At 37.1% G+C, this 19285-nt stretch overlaps 2 protein-coding genes and 2 pseudogenes across 2 annotated transcripts; 3 read left to right on the top strand and 1 right to left on the bottom strand.

The window, feature by feature from the left end:
* The first annotated feature begins 1847 nt into the window (after nucleotides 1–1847).
* LOC128174576 (uncharacterized) lies at nucleotides 1848–7982 on the top strand (annotated as a pseudogene).
* A 1202-nt stretch (nucleotides 7983–9184) lies between these two features.
* Nucleotides 9185–11875, bottom strand: LOC128173718 (uncharacterized; annotated as a pseudogene).
* A 1542-nt stretch (nucleotides 11876–13417) lies between these two features.
* LOC128174575 (uncharacterized) lies at nucleotides 13418–16744 on the top strand. Its single transcript, XM_052840095.1, has one exon. It carries the CDS (start codon nucleotides 13418–13420, stop codon nucleotides 16742–16744), a length of 3327 nt encoding a protein of 1108 aa, XP_052696055.1.
* A 496-nt stretch (nucleotides 16745–17240) lies between these two features.
* On the top strand, nucleotides 17241–19048 carry LOC128174574 (uncharacterized). Its single transcript, XM_052840094.1, has one exon. It carries the CDS (start codon nucleotides 17372–17374, stop codon nucleotides 19046–19048), a length of 1677 nt encoding a protein of 558 aa, XP_052696054.1. The 5' UTR covers nucleotides 17241–17371.
* The last annotated feature ends 237 nt before the right edge of the window (nucleotides 19049–19285 follow it).

The raw sequence follows: 19285 nt of genomic DNA, 5'->3' as shown, positions 1-19285 counted from the left end.
TATGGCACAGTTTTGCCCTTTTATCCGAACACACATGTATGTCTGTATCTTTTCATCCTATATAATACAGTAGGGATAATTTTACCAAACGATTGTTGCTACTCCCTTTCCAAATGCTTTAAGTGTATTAACAACAACGAAGTATCCCTCTTGGATGTATGCAATCTGCAACAATATAAACAGAAACTGTAATATAAGACATAGTTAAATGAACCCAATCAATAGAAGTAAATTCAATACCATTAAACTATATAATGTAAACAGTTGTGATGCAAGAACATACCACAAGTCCCCAATGTGCAGGTTTGTGTACAGGGATTAGCAACACACTTTTGTGTTCCAAATTGTTAACTTTTCTGACCCGCATAACCCCTTTTTATACAATGTGGAATCCAAAAGGAATCCAGGAATGCCGTGTCGTTTGTACATGACAGTATCATATACAAATAGGAGTTTACAACCTGTTGGAAAATAACAGCTTTCTGTTGGAATCAGCTTTAAAGTATGGCTTCAGATAGCAATAATACAAAAAAACATTATTAAAGCATCACATTTGTAATATCCAGGATCTAAGAATTAATATCTTATCAACAGAAACATACAATCATTGAAGGAATAGATAAGACTGTATGATTTACCTGGTCGGTTATCCAATTCGAACCTTCCAAAGATTTGATATCCAGCATTCACTTGGTATGGGCCAATCAATGCGCTAATGGTACCCACTTCTTCCTATATTATATAATTTTGAGATATCTCTTAATTATGATATTTATATACTAGACTTTGACCCGTGCACGCACGGGTTGAAATTGCATATGGTATCTAGCATTTACAGAAAAGAGACATCGAAACACCGTATATTATTGACATTTGCATAACCAAACTTGAAGCCTGCAATAATGTTTAGGCTATTAATTTCACTACACTCTGCTGAGTTGGAATAATCTAACTGTGTCTCGGGGAAGGCCTTCACCACAGTTAAAATGCCTCCCATATTCCCGTAATGTAGCCAAAAAAAAAAAAAACGATTTTGGAGAAAACAGAGACATACATGTAGATAGCATTTTATTTATGTCTCTGGAGAAAATTAATAAAATTGCATTGAAAATAACAGTCAAATTGTGTTGAGGCTATAAATACCTTTCTTTAAAAAGTTTAATTCTATAATTGAAGAATTCAACATATTTCAACAACGTTTTTTACACACCATGTTGACATTCGAAACTCTCGGGATTTTTTTTAATAAATGCACTGTGTTAGAGTTATCTCCCGTATTTTCTTTGATGAACAGAAAAATTTCCAATGAAAATTAACACGCATTTGTTTTATCGTTTCCAAGTTTATCCATGCAAATGTGATATTGTGGAAACATAAAATAAAGAGTCTCCGTGGTTTAGTGTGAATGTAATGCGCATGCGCAAGATTTTAAAATCCAAAACATTCAGATGATTTCCGGAATTTTTTGAGGAGTTTTCGTTGATTATTAATTACCGAAGCTTGATTGAGAAAAAATAAATACAAATTGGTAATCTTCAAGTACCAATGATGTTTGAAATATATAAAACAAAAGACAGTACTCTTCCGATTGATCGGTATTAAAGCTAAAAATTTCGAGTCTTTTTTTTTTAATATAGTAGTATAGATATATATCTGCTTTCAACCTTAGGGTGACTATATATTTTTTTGAACCTGAAGGGGACATATCGTATAATTTGATATTTTACTCTCAACACTATATGAGTTACATGAACATTAATACGCAAGTTCCGAGATACCTGCTCTCTAGTAAGGGAGGTACATTTAATACCGATGAGTGCGCGTCGGTGAGGACGCTTCGAATGAAAATGGCGGAATCGAGTGTTGTCAGTGATGTTATAAACATGCTCAAACTCGAGCTTAGGTCATATCTGTTGGCAAGAGGAATCACTGTTACCGACTATAATGTGTCACAACTTCGAGAGCTCGCTAATAAAGCATCGGAAATGAAATTACCGGTTATATCGCAGAAAGACGACGTCATCGATTCGTTCAGAAAACGCTCTACGATTGCCCTTAAAGATTGAGTGATAAACTTTCCATTTGTGTGCGATGTAAGTTTGAAAATTTGGACATATGATTTGTCATGCATGCCAGACATAGTTTGTGCAGATATTTTCGTCCATTTACTCTCTAAAGCCCAGTGGACAGCTTACCGCACCAAGTGTTACAAACAAGAGAAGGGGTATAGATTGTTTAAATGCAACCATATCAGTGCCGTTCAGTGCCATGCATTACCCGAAGACCATATGTACATTCGAGCCAAGTGTCTGAGAGAAACTTCGCAAAGTGAAAAGCCATACTTCGTATGGTGTATGACTGACAGCAATGGCACCATCAAATCAGCTGGATGTGAATGTACAGCGTAAGTTTCTGTTATCATAGTTTTCTAATTTTTATGATCAATCAGCTTTTATAAAAATTAGGTTTTAGTCTTTCAAACTTGCATTGTTTATCAATATATGTTCCTGGTACATTATGTATGTTTATTTATTCAGTAATCACTTTGGGAAGGGCCCTCAAGGGGTATTTACACATTTCAAATGTAGGGCTTACAATGTTTACATATAATGGGGTATTACATCGTCGGAACCCACGGGTTTTCTATCCGTTACACTGCTGTTGAAAGCAGTGTAACGGATAGAAAACCCGTGGGTTCCGACGATGGGGCTATTATTAAAGTCTTATATGTGTAAAAATTTTGTTGCAAGTGACTTACATGTATAACCATAATTTCATATATATTCAAGCCGTGATTTATAAATGATTCAATTCTTAATCTGAAAAATTGTATTACTCTATATGAATTAAAATTACATTTATATGATATATAACTATTTAATTACTATTAGTAAGATATGTTATGCACTGGGAATCATTTAATGAGACTGAACTGACCATGGGTAATCACTTAGGTAGAAACCACGCAGCCCTGTATATCAATCTGGTCTCATATATATTCTTAAATTTTACGGTTACCCCGCTCTCTGTTTCAGGGATGACGGTGGTTGTAAGCACGTCGTAGCTCTCCTTTTTAGCTTAGTTGAGTGGAGTGAGCGGCATACCGACATGAACACAGCAACATGTACAGATGTCCAGTGTATGTGGGACAAGCCGAGAAGAGAGTCGAAGCCCAAAAAACTTGATATTAGTAAATCTGACATTAATATGGTCTATCCTTACACAGATATCTATCATCCTATTCATGAGGAAAATGTTACAGATGATGATTTTGAAATGGAAATTTTTGAGCTTGTTAAGAATTATGATACAAATTTCATAGAAGTTTTAGACAAAGATTGTACAAATAATAATAATGTTAATGAACCTCAACCTGTACCATTACTTGCTTTATCATATAGACAAAGTAAATGTAGTATGCCATTTGTCAAATTTATGCAAGAAAGTATAGATAAGTCAGCTTGTATGGATATTGACACTTTAACTGAGGGTCAGAGTGAAAATGTGAACTGGTTTAAGTATAGAGTAGGCAGAGTTACTTCATCAATTGTGCATGATGTTGTTTAATATAAAGGAGACAATGTCCACAATTCTATTGTTAAAAAGATTTTAACAGAAAAGTTAGATGTCTCAAGTCCTGCAATTTTATATGGGAGAAAAAGAGAGTCATTAGCACGAGAATTGTATGATTCTCAATGTAAAACTGATCACTGTAAACACAATGTAAAAATTCCAGGTCTTTTGGTAAATCCAAAATATCCACATATTGCTGCAAGTCCTGATGGTGTTGTTACTTGTGATTGTTGTCAGAAAACTTTATTAGAAATCAAATGTCCATATAAATACAGATATTGCACTGTGGATCAAATTTGTAAAGAAAATTATCATATTTTTCTAGATTCAAATAATGAAATGAGGCTTAAGCACACCTCTCTATGGTATTATCAGATTCAGTGTCAGTTAGCTGTTGCAGATTTATTGTATTGTGATTTTGTGATGTACTTAGAGGGTGTAGCAGCTTGTAAACACAAAATTCATGTTTAAAGAATTGAGTTCAATGCACAGTTCTGGGCAGAATGTTTGAAAAGTATTAATTCATTTTATGAAAAATTTGTTGTCCCAAGACTGTTGTCTGTATAAATATTTACACAAAATGATACTGCACATTTTCTTGATTCAGCTACAATGTTCTATGAATCAATATTAGAGCATGTACGTAAACTGTTATGTAAATCATTTTATGCATGTACTGTACATGCATAAAATGTACAGAACATGCACGTATCGTAATAAGCATGTATTTTTCAGTTTTTCCTAATGCTTCCTTTCTATGATTTCATCATCTCCATGATTCAAAATTGTTAAAAAGAATACTGAATTCTCTTGTTTGATTCTTTATTAATGTATACAATTTTTAAATCTCATTGGAACATGTATACATATAATTACAATAATGTGACTTGATTGTAAGAATGTGCAAAAACAATTTTAATACAGTCACAAGGTAGTAAGACTTCTAATTGTCTTCATCCTTTTTTTTACATTGATGAAGATTAATTGTATTTTCAAAATTATGCATATGATGACATATCAGAAATGTTTTCCAAAAAAATATATATACTGTAATATTAAACTGAAAAATGCTTTTCATTACACAAATAAATGCATGAAATCATAAACAATGATGTTGTTGAATTCATTTTCTTACTAGTTTTGGCATCAGATTACACAGAAAGGCACCAACTTTTACCATTTGATTAACAACTGGTTTCAGATGCCATGGTATATTATAACCCAAAAGCTTGAACAGTTTCAAACGTTGAATTGCTCGCTCAACATGTATACGCACCTTTGCAATGTTTCTAGTTTGCTTTATTTCATTAACATTTAATCTGTTTTTCTTGCCCCATGTACATTTTCTTGTAAATGGCGGAATATTCAGAGTGGCTTTCCTTTTTGTTAACAAATCTCTAATAGTAATCCCCCTATCAGCCATGACATCCTCTCCCTCCTCAATTAACTCAAGAAAATTTGAATGTTCAGTAATAAACCTGTCGGAAACATTTCCACCATAAACATCGGAGACAAAAATAAATGTACCTGATGGAGAAATTCCAAGTAAACATTTTCCAGTGTTTTTTGACTTGTATGTACTATACGTTTCAGACTGAGCAGATGGGGATCTTGGTCTTTGAAAAAAAAATTCAGTGCAATCAATTATTACTCTAGTTTTAGGATAGGTATTTCTAAAAGATTTTGGCATGTTCTTTTTAACCTGTAGTTTACTTGGCCATTTTATTAACTTTCCAAAGCAAGTAGCAAGAAATGTTATCCAGGTAACACAAATTTGTGAAACACGTGAATTTGAAATTCCAAATATATCAGACAAAAGAAATCCAACTAAGCCTAATCTAAATCGAACTAGTGTAAGTATAAATTCATGAAATAAGGTTAATTTACGTGAAGGTCCTGGTTTGTTTTTTAATCCTTGCTGATAATTTTTTTCATTTGCACTATTGGGACCATTCCAATATTTCAAATTTGAACATTTTGAATAAATAATATTGAATAAGCCAAACAATAATGCTATAGATGGAATTCCCGTATATTGTTGGACAGACGCATCAGAACTTGTAACCTTCTCTACAAAGACCTCTCTAAAAAATGAGTCTTTGTCGTTCACATATCTTTCCATATATTCCATTTGAACGAATGAAATGTTTGTCTGGTATTCAGAGGAAATGGTGATAGGCTCATTATTTCCAGTATCACAATAGGGGTGATCTCTTGGAGGCATCCATCGTTCTGTATCCCTCAGCATCTGAATACTGGTCCTCTCGACTGAATCTGTACAAGTAATATTTAGTGTGTATATATTCTTTAAATGAAATAGAGGTGCAAAGTATTGATCGATCACTGTATGTATATGCATTTGTGTATATGTTTTGTATGTAAATACATGTACTGGTTTATTGTACGTAATACATGAAAATATTTACTAACCTGTTGGACTAGGTTCTGTATACTGAGCTTCCACCTCACCAACCAAATATGGAACATTGTCATCTTCATACAGATTGGTAAAAGCAGCATATTCTCCATTATTTTGATAAGAGGGAATATCAACATTACTGTTGACGCTTGTTGAGGTTGTTGTGGATCTTTTAAAGGAGCAAGATAATTGTTAATCCCTTACATAATAATAATTAGTATTTAGTCATACACAACACATAATGCAGTGTAATGTAGTGGTCAGTTAATGTATTATTTTTAAAAAGTATCTAATATTTGACAGTGTAAGGATTCATTAATATAAATTATTATCATTATGTTTTATTATAATATGAATTATGCAACATGGCCTTAAAGCCAACGAATGACGCCTTAACTGTTTGATGTTGGGGGGGGGGGGGGTGTCATGATTGATAAAACGACATATAACATGGGCAGAATAATAATTACCTTAGTGCACATGTTTTATAGTTGTTGTAGGGAAAAAGTGTTGGTACAGTTTCACCTTGGCAAAATGACGGGAACATATTCTCGTATACTTAGTTGTTTTCCAACTATTTTTTCGGCGAATCAGCCGCAACCATCGAAAATATTCACGTCTGTTTTTACGCCTATCAGGTAAAGAAATAAACGTAACATTTCTCATCCATGAATATTTATCTAACTGCTGTAATTTTCGTTTCGAATCCGTACATTCTGAAACACAACACTAAACTACGGCATGTTGTTATATGCAGACGATGTCTAGCGTATTTGTACCCACCGTAGCTAATGACGCACAACTATTTCACCTCCAAACGCGCGAGTTGCAATTACGGGAGATAACTCCTGCAGAACTCGGAACTTGCGTGTAGAAATTAAACTAAAAAGTGATATTTATTGCACAGACAACCCGTACTAATTTGCACACATCACTCGTACCAAGATTTTTGGTAAGTTTACTTTCTATGTTAATACATAAAAAAAGAACCTCTAAGCAACTTTTGCTAATTTATATAGAAATAAAGAGGGAAAAAAACATGAATACAAACATCTGATTTCTAAAAAAAATTATATTTCTAATATATTTCCATTTTGAAAAAAGAGAATCAAAATTATGAACCGTAGATTTTTTTTTTCAGATATAAATTAGACACTGAAATAATTTACTTGACCTTAATATCTAAATTTGTATTAAAAAAACTAAAAAGTAAATAATTAGTATTTTTTAATTGCATAATCTTGATCTTTTTGAAAAGCTTTTTCATATCTTATCATGATTGATACACACGTCTGTAAGTGTCTCAAAATTCTTCGTAGTAGATTGTGTTGCAGAACCCAGTTATAAGATATACTCAAGCAGGACAGGGCAAGATACAGTTTTTAAATGTGAAGACATTTTACAAGAAGTATAAGAGAGAGAAAGTTGTTAGGACAGAAAGAGAAAGTTGTTAGGTCAGAGAGAGAAAGTTGTTAGGACATATTACAGTATGTCTCGGGCTGTGTTGAGCAAGTGCAGATGAATAAGTATGCCTTTAATGTGAAGAATGGAAGGACCCACTGTTATTGAACTGACTCTTTTGAGTTGTATGCTACTAGTTTTGGTCCACATACTACTTTAGCTGCTCATAGTAAGAAGAAGATGGACACGACTTTTTGCAAGATGGGATAGTGGGATGAATGAAAAATTCCAAAAGAATGAATGCACAAGGTTTCATTTTTTGTTTGTTTGATTTTCATTTAGGGGGTTGTCCAAAACGAGATATTGATATTGATTTTTATTAAGGGTATTGTCCCAAATGAGAATGAGTTTTTTAAAGAAGATTAAGGGTTTACATAAATACTAGTATGCAGTACGTTGTTTACCTTGATGTGTGTGCACTGTAGAGGAAATGTATCAATTCACACTTAAGTACTAATTGTACTTACAAATTATTAAACAATATTTTTGCAGGGAAGGATTTGATGGCAAGAAGAAGAAGAGAAGGTAAGCTACCTACCAGAATTTTTAACTGAGCTTTCCAATAGAAAAAATTCAATTTTTGACATAGTGAAAATGGAGAGTAGGTGTGTTGGTGGCTAAAGGGTGCCCCAATAGTTGATTAATTTTCTTTAAAGTGTCCTGGAAGTCAAAATATAACTTGAGTTTAAATTACGCAGATTTTATAATAAAACGAAGTGTAAAACAACAAATTTTCCATGCGTGGCCTAATAAGCGAGTTATCCGCCGTCAAAGTTGTTGACTTTCGCACCTGCTCAAAACCAATCAGCGCAACTTCCGGTTTTACTACAAATAGAGAAATTAGGCGTGACGTCACAACACAGCTTTTTCGAAGATGGCCAACAGAAGCGATAGCAGCATTTCCAGTATTTCCTCGTCCGATATTGACCTCCAAATGTCGTTTGAGGTGGGTTCGTTTGAAGAAAGTGTTCATGAAGCCCCCCAGAACATCCAGCCTTACAGATTTGAGCCAGAAGCAAGCAGTTCCGACGAATCGGACGACTCCACAGGGGACAACCCCGAGGATGATATCGTCGACAGAGTAGGAAATACGGACTGGTACGGCATTTTTGACATGTAAAAGCTTTGTTTATATATAATATGACACAATTTGAAACCTAAGACATTATTTTGAAATAAAATACGTTTGAAATACGGCTAATTACCCATATTATAAATCTACACTATTAACCAAAATGGCGAATTTACCGATCGACGCCAAGTTACTACAAATGTACATTATAAAAATTCTACTTATTTGATTAAATAATAACTAAGGAATCTGTAATTTTATCAATATAAGAGTCAATATTATTCAACATTTTTGATAAAATCTAGCTCCAACATTGATCAAATCTCGTATTAATGTTCTTGATTGACCTGTTTTATTTACACATTCACCTGATTAATTTTTTTTTTTGATTTTGACACATCCGTATACTTTATTATTTTATTACACCCAATGAGGTGCAAGTTGTACAGCTATGCCCACTGCAAAGGAAAGCATCTGCTGCCAAGAAGTACAACAGATCGATGCCAAGAGGGGATCTATTCATCAGTTGACCTGTATAACTCGGCACCCGGGGTTTGGACCAGTTTGTCTGGACGAGTATGTACTCGAGACAGCATACTACCAGTACAGATCCCAGTATGGAGAATTAAGAACAACCACAGAAGAGTAAGTTGTATAAATGTAGCATTTATTTCATACACATTGATTGATGTTTCATCAACTTGTACTCATAAATATGCTTTTTTTATTACAGAAGAAATAGGTACACAGCCTATATCGCCAGCTTGTTCGGTGGTGTTGGGGCTATTTAGGAAGAAACGTCCGTGTTCCCCTACCTGCATGTGCAGTGACCAAGATTAGACCAACTTTCAGTCCAACCAGTACAGAGGGTTCCAAGACACAGAATAAGTAAGTTTGTTTAAAAAAATAAATAAACATGCAACATAATACAAATGTTCAAACAAAACAAAATTAAACATATTAAAAAAAAAAGTAATAACAAATAAAGCATCAGTTACATAAAAATTTGAGTACAATAAGTAAACAGATTATATGCATCCAGGAACGGGACGTGGACCCTGCTTTCATCTTCCCATATATACAACAGGGGAGGGTTAGAGCAACATCAATAGGGTGGGGGGGGGATATATACAAAATGCCTTAGAACAGTAGTTAAGTGTACACATCAAATATACATGTATATGATGGTGAATCAAACATATATACAGTCACAACATTTCCTACACTGTTGTCTCTCTGCCTGCAAATCTTGACTGGAAGTGAAGTATGGCATCTTCTTTTTCAGGATGGATGAACCCGCTACATAATGGAGGTGGCTGTACAGCTGGCAAACATGGAACAGGATCATCACACGCTCCTTTTACGGCAAATAGCGTCTCCTGCATAAGGGTTGATGTATACCCTGAAATAAAGTGGGCGATATAAACAAACTGTACATAATAAACTGTTTGATTTTGCATTTTTTGTCAAAATAAAAGTATATAAACCTGACACACTGTTGTTTGATTACTAATAAGTCATACATCAGAAGATGAATGTGCTTACCATATTTGGATCAACACTCTTCTTCCGCACACTGTAGTCCCCATGCTTAAACTTTGGAAATGAAATCTTGTATTGCAAGTCACCCTCTTTGGTTGTGGCACTGGGTCTCGAAGAATTTTCATTAAAATGAAGGGCAGCAATCATCAACCTTAAAAATCAATGGGTTAGGAATGAATAAATTTTAATAAACAAATAGGAATACAGTGTATTTAAGCTTCTTACGAAAAGCAAATATAGATGTCTATGAAACACCCCATTTTCATTGTATAAATAATTTAAAAAAATATATATCATTACATGTATATAAATACTACATACCTACAGTACATTCCATGGTAGGAAAAGGAAACCATCTTTGGTACAAAGTGGTTTATGGTGCTGTGGAAAGCTTCGACCTGTGAAGTCTGATGCAGAGGAGACAGTTTGGGAACATCTTTCTTCATTTGTTTCGACAAGATGATCTCTGATAGCTTTTCACTGGCTTTCGTTTCTGAAAAAATGAACAAAAAATCTATATTAAATTGATAAAGTCACAAGATGAGAATATTAAAGATGAAAGTTGGTTTACTAACTTACCTGGCTTGATCCATTTCTTTTGTCTCTGGTCCCCAACAAGTGTCTCATGGGCGGAGGTTGGAAATGCATCACTGTGGCCTTCATGAACATTATGGATGTGATTCTCCACCGATTCCCACTTGGCCCACATTACATCTCCATCCCCATCTGGCGTAGAGGCTGCCACCCAGTACAAATGGTTGGTCAGGCTTTTGTTCCATCTAGAGATGTCTTCGCATTCTTTAAGCTTTGATGCTGCCAGTATCTTCTTTGTTAAGCCTGAATAAAAATAAATGATGAAGTGAACAGCTGTAATACTACAATACAAACATGGATTTGTTGGTTCTTTAAGACTAATTGTTCTTTTCTGGCAACTAGCTTACCTTTTGCTACATGCCACACATCATAATAGTGGGTTGTTTGTGGGAGGTTCTCTCTTATCCACTTTTGGATCTGAAGATGGCGATCTGTAATGATGATGCCAATCTGCAAGTGATGTTCTTGAAGCCATCTCACAGCAAGCTCAAGTCCTCGTTTCTCCATAGCATTACTGTTCTTCACTTGATTACTCTGTAATTAGTAATAAAAATCATGTTAAAATAACACACACACACAAATAACATGTAAACAATATTTTGGTTATAATTGTAGATCCTTAAATAAAAATGCATGATAAAGATTAATGGCATTTTTATCAAATAAGAAAAATATATATATTACCTGAACAAGCTGAATATCCACAACAATGGCCTGTTCTAAGTCAATGGTGCTGTAGGACCCGTACTTGGCACAGTGTCCAGGAGAGTCAGCTCTGCCATCTCCACCAAGGACAAGTGGTTCCCCTATTTCCTCTGCCATCCTGACGTAATCCCTCTGATGCTTGTCCCATACTCTAGCCACAGAAGGGAACAAAATCGATGACTGGTGGGAGGAAAATGTCCTCTGGGTGATGGTGGCTACTCCCATGCACTGCAGGACCCTAAGGACTTTGGCTGCAAGGGCACCAGAGAAGAGAATACCATCAGATAGTCCAAGGTTTCCAGCTGGAATGGATGAAAGGTATGGTTGACTGCACCACTGCCATGAAAAACCACAAAACTGGCATTCAGCTACTATCTTCACCATTGTTTCGAACCAGGTGTTGAACACAATCCACAGCATGTCGATGACATCTCCGACAGGCACTGAACAGCTCCATCAGCTTGGACTTGGAGACGATGAATTTGGTTTCTTCAAAAGGATTGGGTACATAATTCCTAAAAAAGAAAACACAAAATAAATTCATATTAATTATAATTACAAGATTAGTAAATGATGGATATTTACATCATTTTTTAAATTATAATATGCAGCATTTGTCAATATTTAGACAGAAAAATATTAATTGAGAAATAAATTTTCAAATACATATATCATATAATTTTTATTGTTCCAAGCATACTTTCTGATCATCTTGGATTTGGGACTCCTCAGATCCTGTAGAAGATGGCTCATAGACAGACCCATGATCACTGTCTGTCTCGCTGGATTCCTCGCTGCTGCTCAAAGGCTCATTTCTAGCTGGTTCTCTGTCTGGTCTAGGTAGTGGGGGGATATCGGTGCCATTGCATTGGACTCCTATACTTCTAACTCTTGACCTCATATCAGCTTGTGAGTCTAAAAAATTGCCAGAAATGTTTTAGAGTTATATGGCCAACATGTGCTGTAATCAAACAAGAGTTATGCCCCTTTTTGGTCTTTGTTGTACGAGTTATCTAATGTTTTTGTATTTTGGAACTCTTCAATGTTTTCGTTGATCCAACGTTTTACCTACTTGAAATACACGAGGTGCTCCACCTTCGTTTCCTTGATTTGAATGCTATCCTAGCCTGCTCAAAATGTAAGACTGATTATATAAACTCATAGTTAGGAATATCTCTGTTTCTTAGATTGCTTTTTATGTGTAAATCAACTCTTTTTAATCGAACACGGTTAAATACTTTAATCGATACTTTGGCGGCCATATTTAAATGTGCTACTTCTGTATATTTAGTATCAACAGTTTGTTTTAAAAGTTTCTGGTATATTAATAGATCTTGAATTTATTAAGCTTTCTGAATATGTAATTTCTCTCTATTAACTCTTAAAGATAGCTTGCTAGAATATAAATGCATGTGACTGTGTGTGTATTGTATGACATGGTATTGTAATGCTGTCTTTATTTGTGTTCTATTTTTTGTTACAGCCTTTTACCATATGTTGGCATACGCTTTATCAATAAAACTTAGAAGATTGTAACATTGCCTTCCATGGTTAACTTAGCTGTTCTTCTAACAGCACAGTAAAAGGATTTACCAGGTTTATGGATCCATTGAAACTCACATTACCCCATACAGTACACAGTGTGATACAGTCAGCTTGAAAAAATGTCAGCAGATAAACAAGAAGATAAGTCAGCAGACAAAGAAGAAAGAGAAGTTAAACGTGAAATTAAGTTTACAGAGAAAGGTTTAGAGAACTTTGAAACATTGTGTAAGGAAAATGGAAAACTTATAGACAGAGCCTGGAATTCTGTTGAAGATTCTATACTTAGTATACATGATAGTGAGAAAGATGTAAAATCTTTACGAAAACTCGACAATGACATTCGTGTTGTGTTTGAAGAATACACCGAAAGAGTCAATGTGTATGCAGAATGTTTACGCAGAGTTAATAATGAACTTGCAAGAAAAGAAGAAGAGAAACTGAAAGCAAATTATACAAGAGCGTCACAACTTGTAGAAAACGCTTTAGAAGAAATAAAGAATTTAAGAATGGACCTGGTGGAAAATGCGTCACATATTTCTACTACTTCAAGTTCAGAAAGAAGAAGAAGAGGAGAGCGGAAATTAACATACCTGAAGAAGGAAGCAGAACTTCAGAAAGAAAAGCTGAAATTAGAACAAGAAGAAATTACCCACAAAGCGGAAGCAGCAAGAAAGAAACAAGAAGAAGAGATAAATCTGAATCTACTCAAACAAGAAAGTGCTGTGATGATGGATGAAGAGGATGATGTGTCGTTATCTGTTACAACAGACAATAGAAAGGACCGAACTAGAAGATATGTTGAAAACTTGAACTCACATGATAATGACATTGAACGTGAAGATGCAGACCTTCGTACTCCGATTCCTGCCGAAAGTGTTCCAATTCCCACACCTTATCGCCCGTCTTATATCCAGCGACAACATTTTGCAGACAATAGTGCAGCTCATTTTCCTGTTGATCATGTTGATCCTCTGTCAAATACAGTTGATATACAGAACACTCAAACCCAGATGTCATCTGCAGACTCACATTTGTCAGAGTTGACATTATTCCTCATGCGAAAACAGCTTGTTCCAGAAAGATTCTCTAATTTCGACGATAAAGTTGAATCGTATAATTCTTGGAAATCTTCATTTCAAAGCATTGTGGCTGAACTAAAAGTGTTAAAATTTGAAGAGCTTGAATTGCTCGTAAACCGTCTCTCAGGAAGGTCGAAGGAAGTGGCCACCAGCATCCGTAATGCCAACTCTGGTGAAACCGACCGTGCTGTCAAACTGATATGGGAACGATTAGACGAGATGTATGGTAGACCTGAACTGATTGAGTCTTCGCTGCGTTCACAATTAGAGAACTTTCGACAAATAGGTTCGAGTGAAAATAGTAGACTATACGACCTACTGAACATTTTAATCAAGATTGAATCGTTGAAAACAAACCCCCAGTTTGCCACAAGCTTAGCCTATTATGATTCATCTTCAGGAGTGAACCCCATTATCAGCAAGTTACCTTACAGCCTCCAAGAAAAGTGGATCACTAGAGCATCTGCCCACAAAAGAACAAATCAAGTCCCATTTCCACCCTTTTCCTTTTTTGTTACTTTTCTCAAGGAAATGTGTGCTATAAGAAATGACCCTGTATTTGTGTATAGCAGACCAGCAGTTCCTGCTAATAAGAACAGACCCGTACGTACTCCTATGGTGCAAAGTCGTAAATCAGAGGTGACTGACCCTGGACGAGTTGATCCGAACCGGTGTCCTTATCACAAGGCTGATCACAGCATACATGACTGTTATGGTTTTCGTGCAAAGCCACTTACTGAGAGAAAAAACTTTTTACAAAGCAGAAACATTTGCACAAGATGTTGTTTGTCAACCCAACACTTACCTAAGGACTGTCAAGTGAGAATTCAGTGCAAAATCTGCGGGTATTCCAACCACGCCACAGCACTACATGTGGATAAAGTTTCATCTTGGAGCCCAAGCATTCATGGCGGGGAGGGAATTCGCAACTCCTTTACACAACCACTCTCCTCTGGTCCTGGCCAAGCAAACTTACCTTCAACGTCCAAGGTTTCGACAAGTAGTACTGTGACATCAAAGTGTACGACTTTCTGCGGGGACAGATTCCAAGGAAAATCTTGCAGCAAAACCTTTCTTGTGGATGTGTTTCATGAAAACAACCCGAACAATGTGCACCGTATTTATGTGATCGTGGACGATCAGTGCAATCAGACACTTGCTTCACCCGAACTGTTAGATATCCTGAATATCTCTAGTGTACCTACCAAATTCACCCTAACTACATGTTCAGGAAAGACAGCTATGTATGGCAGAAATGTTCTCGGACTCAAAGTGCGATCTATTGACAAGAACGTTACTTTAGACCTTCCATCTACTCTCGAATGCGAGGACATACCTAACGATTTATCTGAAATCCCAACACCGGAGATTGCAGAATCCTATCATCATCTTAGTGTTATCACATCTAAGATTCCTGAGTTTGATCCAGACTCAAAAGTTCACTTACTGATTGGCAGAGATCTACTGGAAGCCAATCATGTTGAAGAGCAAATCCTTGGACCCCGAGGAGCACCGTTCGCACAGAAACTCGTTCTTGGTTGGGCCATTATTGGCGAAGTCTGTCTTGGGAGGATTCATCAGAGAACGTCCCTTAACGTGAAGAAAGTCTCAGTTTTGAATGACGGTAGAGTGACATGCAATGAACTTTGTCCGAATCATTTGCACATCAAAGAACAGATTTCAACTTCTAACAGTTTAGTTTGTGCTCGTGGTTTTCGGGGTGATAATGTATTCACAAAGACGCCTGACGATGACCAACTTGGTTTATCAGTTGAGGATCGTTTGTTCCTAAAGCTTATGGACAAAACTTTCAAGAAGGACGAGGAAGGTTATTGGACAGCCCCTCTGCCCTTTAGACAACTTCCTGAATACTTACCCAACAACAAACCACAAGCATTTCACCGAGCCCAAATACTGCATACAAACTTGCAAAGAGATCATGTTAAGAAAGAACAGTTTGTGGCATTCATGCGTAAAGTACTGGACAGTAGAGCAGCAGAAGTGGCTCCTTTGTCTTCAAATGCAGTTTGTTGGTATCTACCGTTATTTGGAGTTCGCCACCCGAGAAAGCCAGAACAAATTAGAGGTGTTTTTGATTCATCTGCTGTCAATGAAGGTATCTCACTCAACAGCCTTCTTATCTCTGGTCCAGACATGGTTAACAGCCTATTAGGAATCCTACTTCGCTTCAGGAAGGATGAAGTGGCAATTACTGCGGACATTGAACAAATGTTCTACCGTTTTCGGGTGGATGAGGACCATCGGGACTTCCTACGTTTTTATTGGTACAGAGAGAATGATCCTGACGACATCCTTGTTGAATACAGAATGCGTGCACACGTATTTGGCAATACTCCATCGCCTGCCATAGCAACTTACGGAATACGCAAGACAGTAGAGAATGCTGATGAAGATGTGAAGGACTTTGTGAATCGTAACTTTTATGTTGACGATGGACTCATTTCCTTGCCTGATGAAGCCAGCGCTATCGACCTCATGAAACGCACCCAGTCCGTCATGAAGTCAGAAGGTAGATTAAGACTACACAAAATTACCTCTAATAAACTGGCAGTGATGGAAGCATTTGATCCAAGTGACCATGGTGAACAACTCAAGGAGTTTGACGACGACGATTTGGTCCATAGAAGCCTTGGTCTCTGTTGGAACCTGAAAGATGACACATTTAGATTTACAGTGCCAGTGAAGGAAAAGCCATTCACTCGACGTGGTCTATTGTCAACGGTGAATAGTTAATTTGACCCCATAGGATTTATAACACCCATTACTATAAGTGGAAAGATCCTCCTTCGAGATGCAACACCCCCTGGTGTAGACTGGGATGAACCCTTACCCTCCAGCTACCTTCAGAAGTGGACAGAGTGGCAGTCTTCACTTCAGAGCTTAAAAGAAGTCGCCATACCACGGATGTTATCGCACATGTCTGTGAGCCTAGCCAAGACTGCTGAAGTTCATATATTTTGCGACGCATCTGAAAAAGCTATTGGAGCATCAGCATATATTAAAGTGGAAGATGACCAAGGCTGCAACAGCGTTAGGTTCTTGATGGGCAAGGGCAAGCTAGCCCCACCTAGAGGTCACACTATTCCACGCTTAGAGCTCTGTGGAGCTGTTCTGGCAACAGAACTTGCAGAAATAATATCCATACAGCTAAACATCTCATTGGACTCTATGCATTATTACACAGACAGCAAAGTTGTGCTGGGATATATCAGCAATTGTACTCGTCGTTTTTATACGTATGTGAGTAATAGAGTGGACCGCATTCTGAAAATCTCCACTGCTGATCAATGGAAGTATGTTCCTACAGACAAGAATCCTGCCGATTCCTGCACCAGATGTATCACTTCAGTCATTGATATCATGCAGCTTCCTTGGATAATTGGCCCACAGTGGTTAAGCAATACAAGTACATCAGAATGCACTGGTACCTCGGAGTATTTTCCACTCATTGAACCTGATTATGATGCGGAAGTTAGGCCACTGATGACAAAAATCACCACCAACCATCTTTTCCCGGTGCCTGCTTGTCTCGGAACAAAGCGCTTTGAGCGTTTTTCTAGCTGGAAGTCTCTGGTTTCCGCAATCGCATCTCTTCAACGCATAGTTCGGAATCGACGTGATGGATATCATGACACCAAACCCATTAGCCAGTGTGATGCTCTTAGAAAAGCTGAGATTCTCATTCTGAAGGAAACTCAGCAAGCACATTTTACTACAGACATTAAATGCCTGGCCAATGATAAACCTCTAGCAAAGAACAGCAGTATTGCGACACTTTCACCCTATCTTGATGAGAATGGGCTACTTCGTGTTGGAGGCAGGATCAATCGAGCAGCCGGACAAATACCTGCAAGAGAAGTCAACCCTATCATCCTACCTAAAGCTAGCCACGTTTCCACCTTACTTATTCGTCACTTTCATGAACAAACCAAGCATCAAGGAAGACTTATTACGGAAGGAGCTCTGCGCACAGGAGGATATTGGCTCATTGGCGCCAAACGATTGATTTCTTCTCTCATACACAAGTGCGTGACTTGTCGTAAACTAAGACGCAGTTTAGAAACTCAGAAAATGGCTGATGTTCCTACAGACAGGATAACCCCAGGACCCCCCTTTACATCAGTCGGCATTGATGCCTTTGGACCCTGGCAGGTGGCTACACGCAAAACTCGAGGAGGTGCCGCTAACAGCAAAAGATGGGGAATCATTTTTACATGCCTATTTTGTAGGGCAGTGCATATAGAAATTGTAGAGGAGATGTCAAGTTCTTCATTTATAAACGCCTTCCGTCGTTTCTTGGCAATCCGTGGCCCTGTGAAGTTTATACACTCTGATAGAGGCTCCAATTTTATCGGAGCAGCTGAAGAAATGAAGATGAATACAGTAAAGGTAGAGGAAGGACCCGTTCAAGAATTCTTGCGCAACTCTGGAATTACTTGGATATTCAATGTTCCTCATGCTTCACATATGGGAGGCATCTGGGAAAGAATGAGAGGGATGACCAGAAAGATTTTAGACTCTATGCTACTTGAATCCAGATCCAAACCCCTCACACATGAAACTCTTGCTACCTTTTTATGTGAAGTCTGCGCCATTATTAATTCGCGCCCAATTGTTCCAATATCGACAGACCCAGAGATGCCCATGATTCTTAGTCCGTCCATGCTTCTGACAGGAAAAGTGGATTTCTTACCTGTTGTGCCCGATTCCTTGAATCTTCCAGACATCTATCGAGCGCAATGGAAGCATGTGCAGGTGCTCGCTGATATCTTTTGGCGTCATTGGAGGAGGGAATACCTGAGCATTCTACAAACCCGCCGTAAATGGAAGCATGAACATCGCAACCTGAATCCTGATGATGTTGTACTTATTCGAGATTCTTCGGAGCATCGGAACAATTGGCCAGTAGGCGTTGTCTCGAGAGTTTTTAAGAGTGAAGATGACTTAGTCCGGAAAGTTGAGGTTAGAACCATCCGTGACGGGAAACCTACCTTCTATACCAGACCAGTGCAAGAACTTGTCGTGTTGTTAGAGTAATAGTCTAGTCGAACCTTGTCATCGATTGTTTATTGTATTATTTTTCTTTACTAAATGTAATAGTGGTATCAGTAAGATACCAGACGGGGAGTTTGCTGTAATCAAACAAGAGTTATGCCCCTTTTTTGTCTTTGTTGTACGAGTTATCTAATGTTTTTGTATTTTGGAACTCTTCAATGTTTTCGTTGATCCAACGTTTTACCTAGTTGAAATACACGAGGTGCTCCACCTTCGTTT

This window comes from Crassostrea angulata, chromosome 2, assembly GCF_025612915.1.
Source record: "Crassostrea angulata isolate pt1a10 chromosome 2, ASM2561291v2, whole genome shotgun sequence".
Classification (NCBI taxonomy): Eukaryota; Metazoa; Mollusca; class Bivalvia; order Ostreida; family Ostreidae; genus Magallana; species Magallana angulata.
The sequence above is the reverse complement of the archived record's forward strand: the minus strand, read 5'-3'. Positions and strand labels throughout refer to the sequence as shown.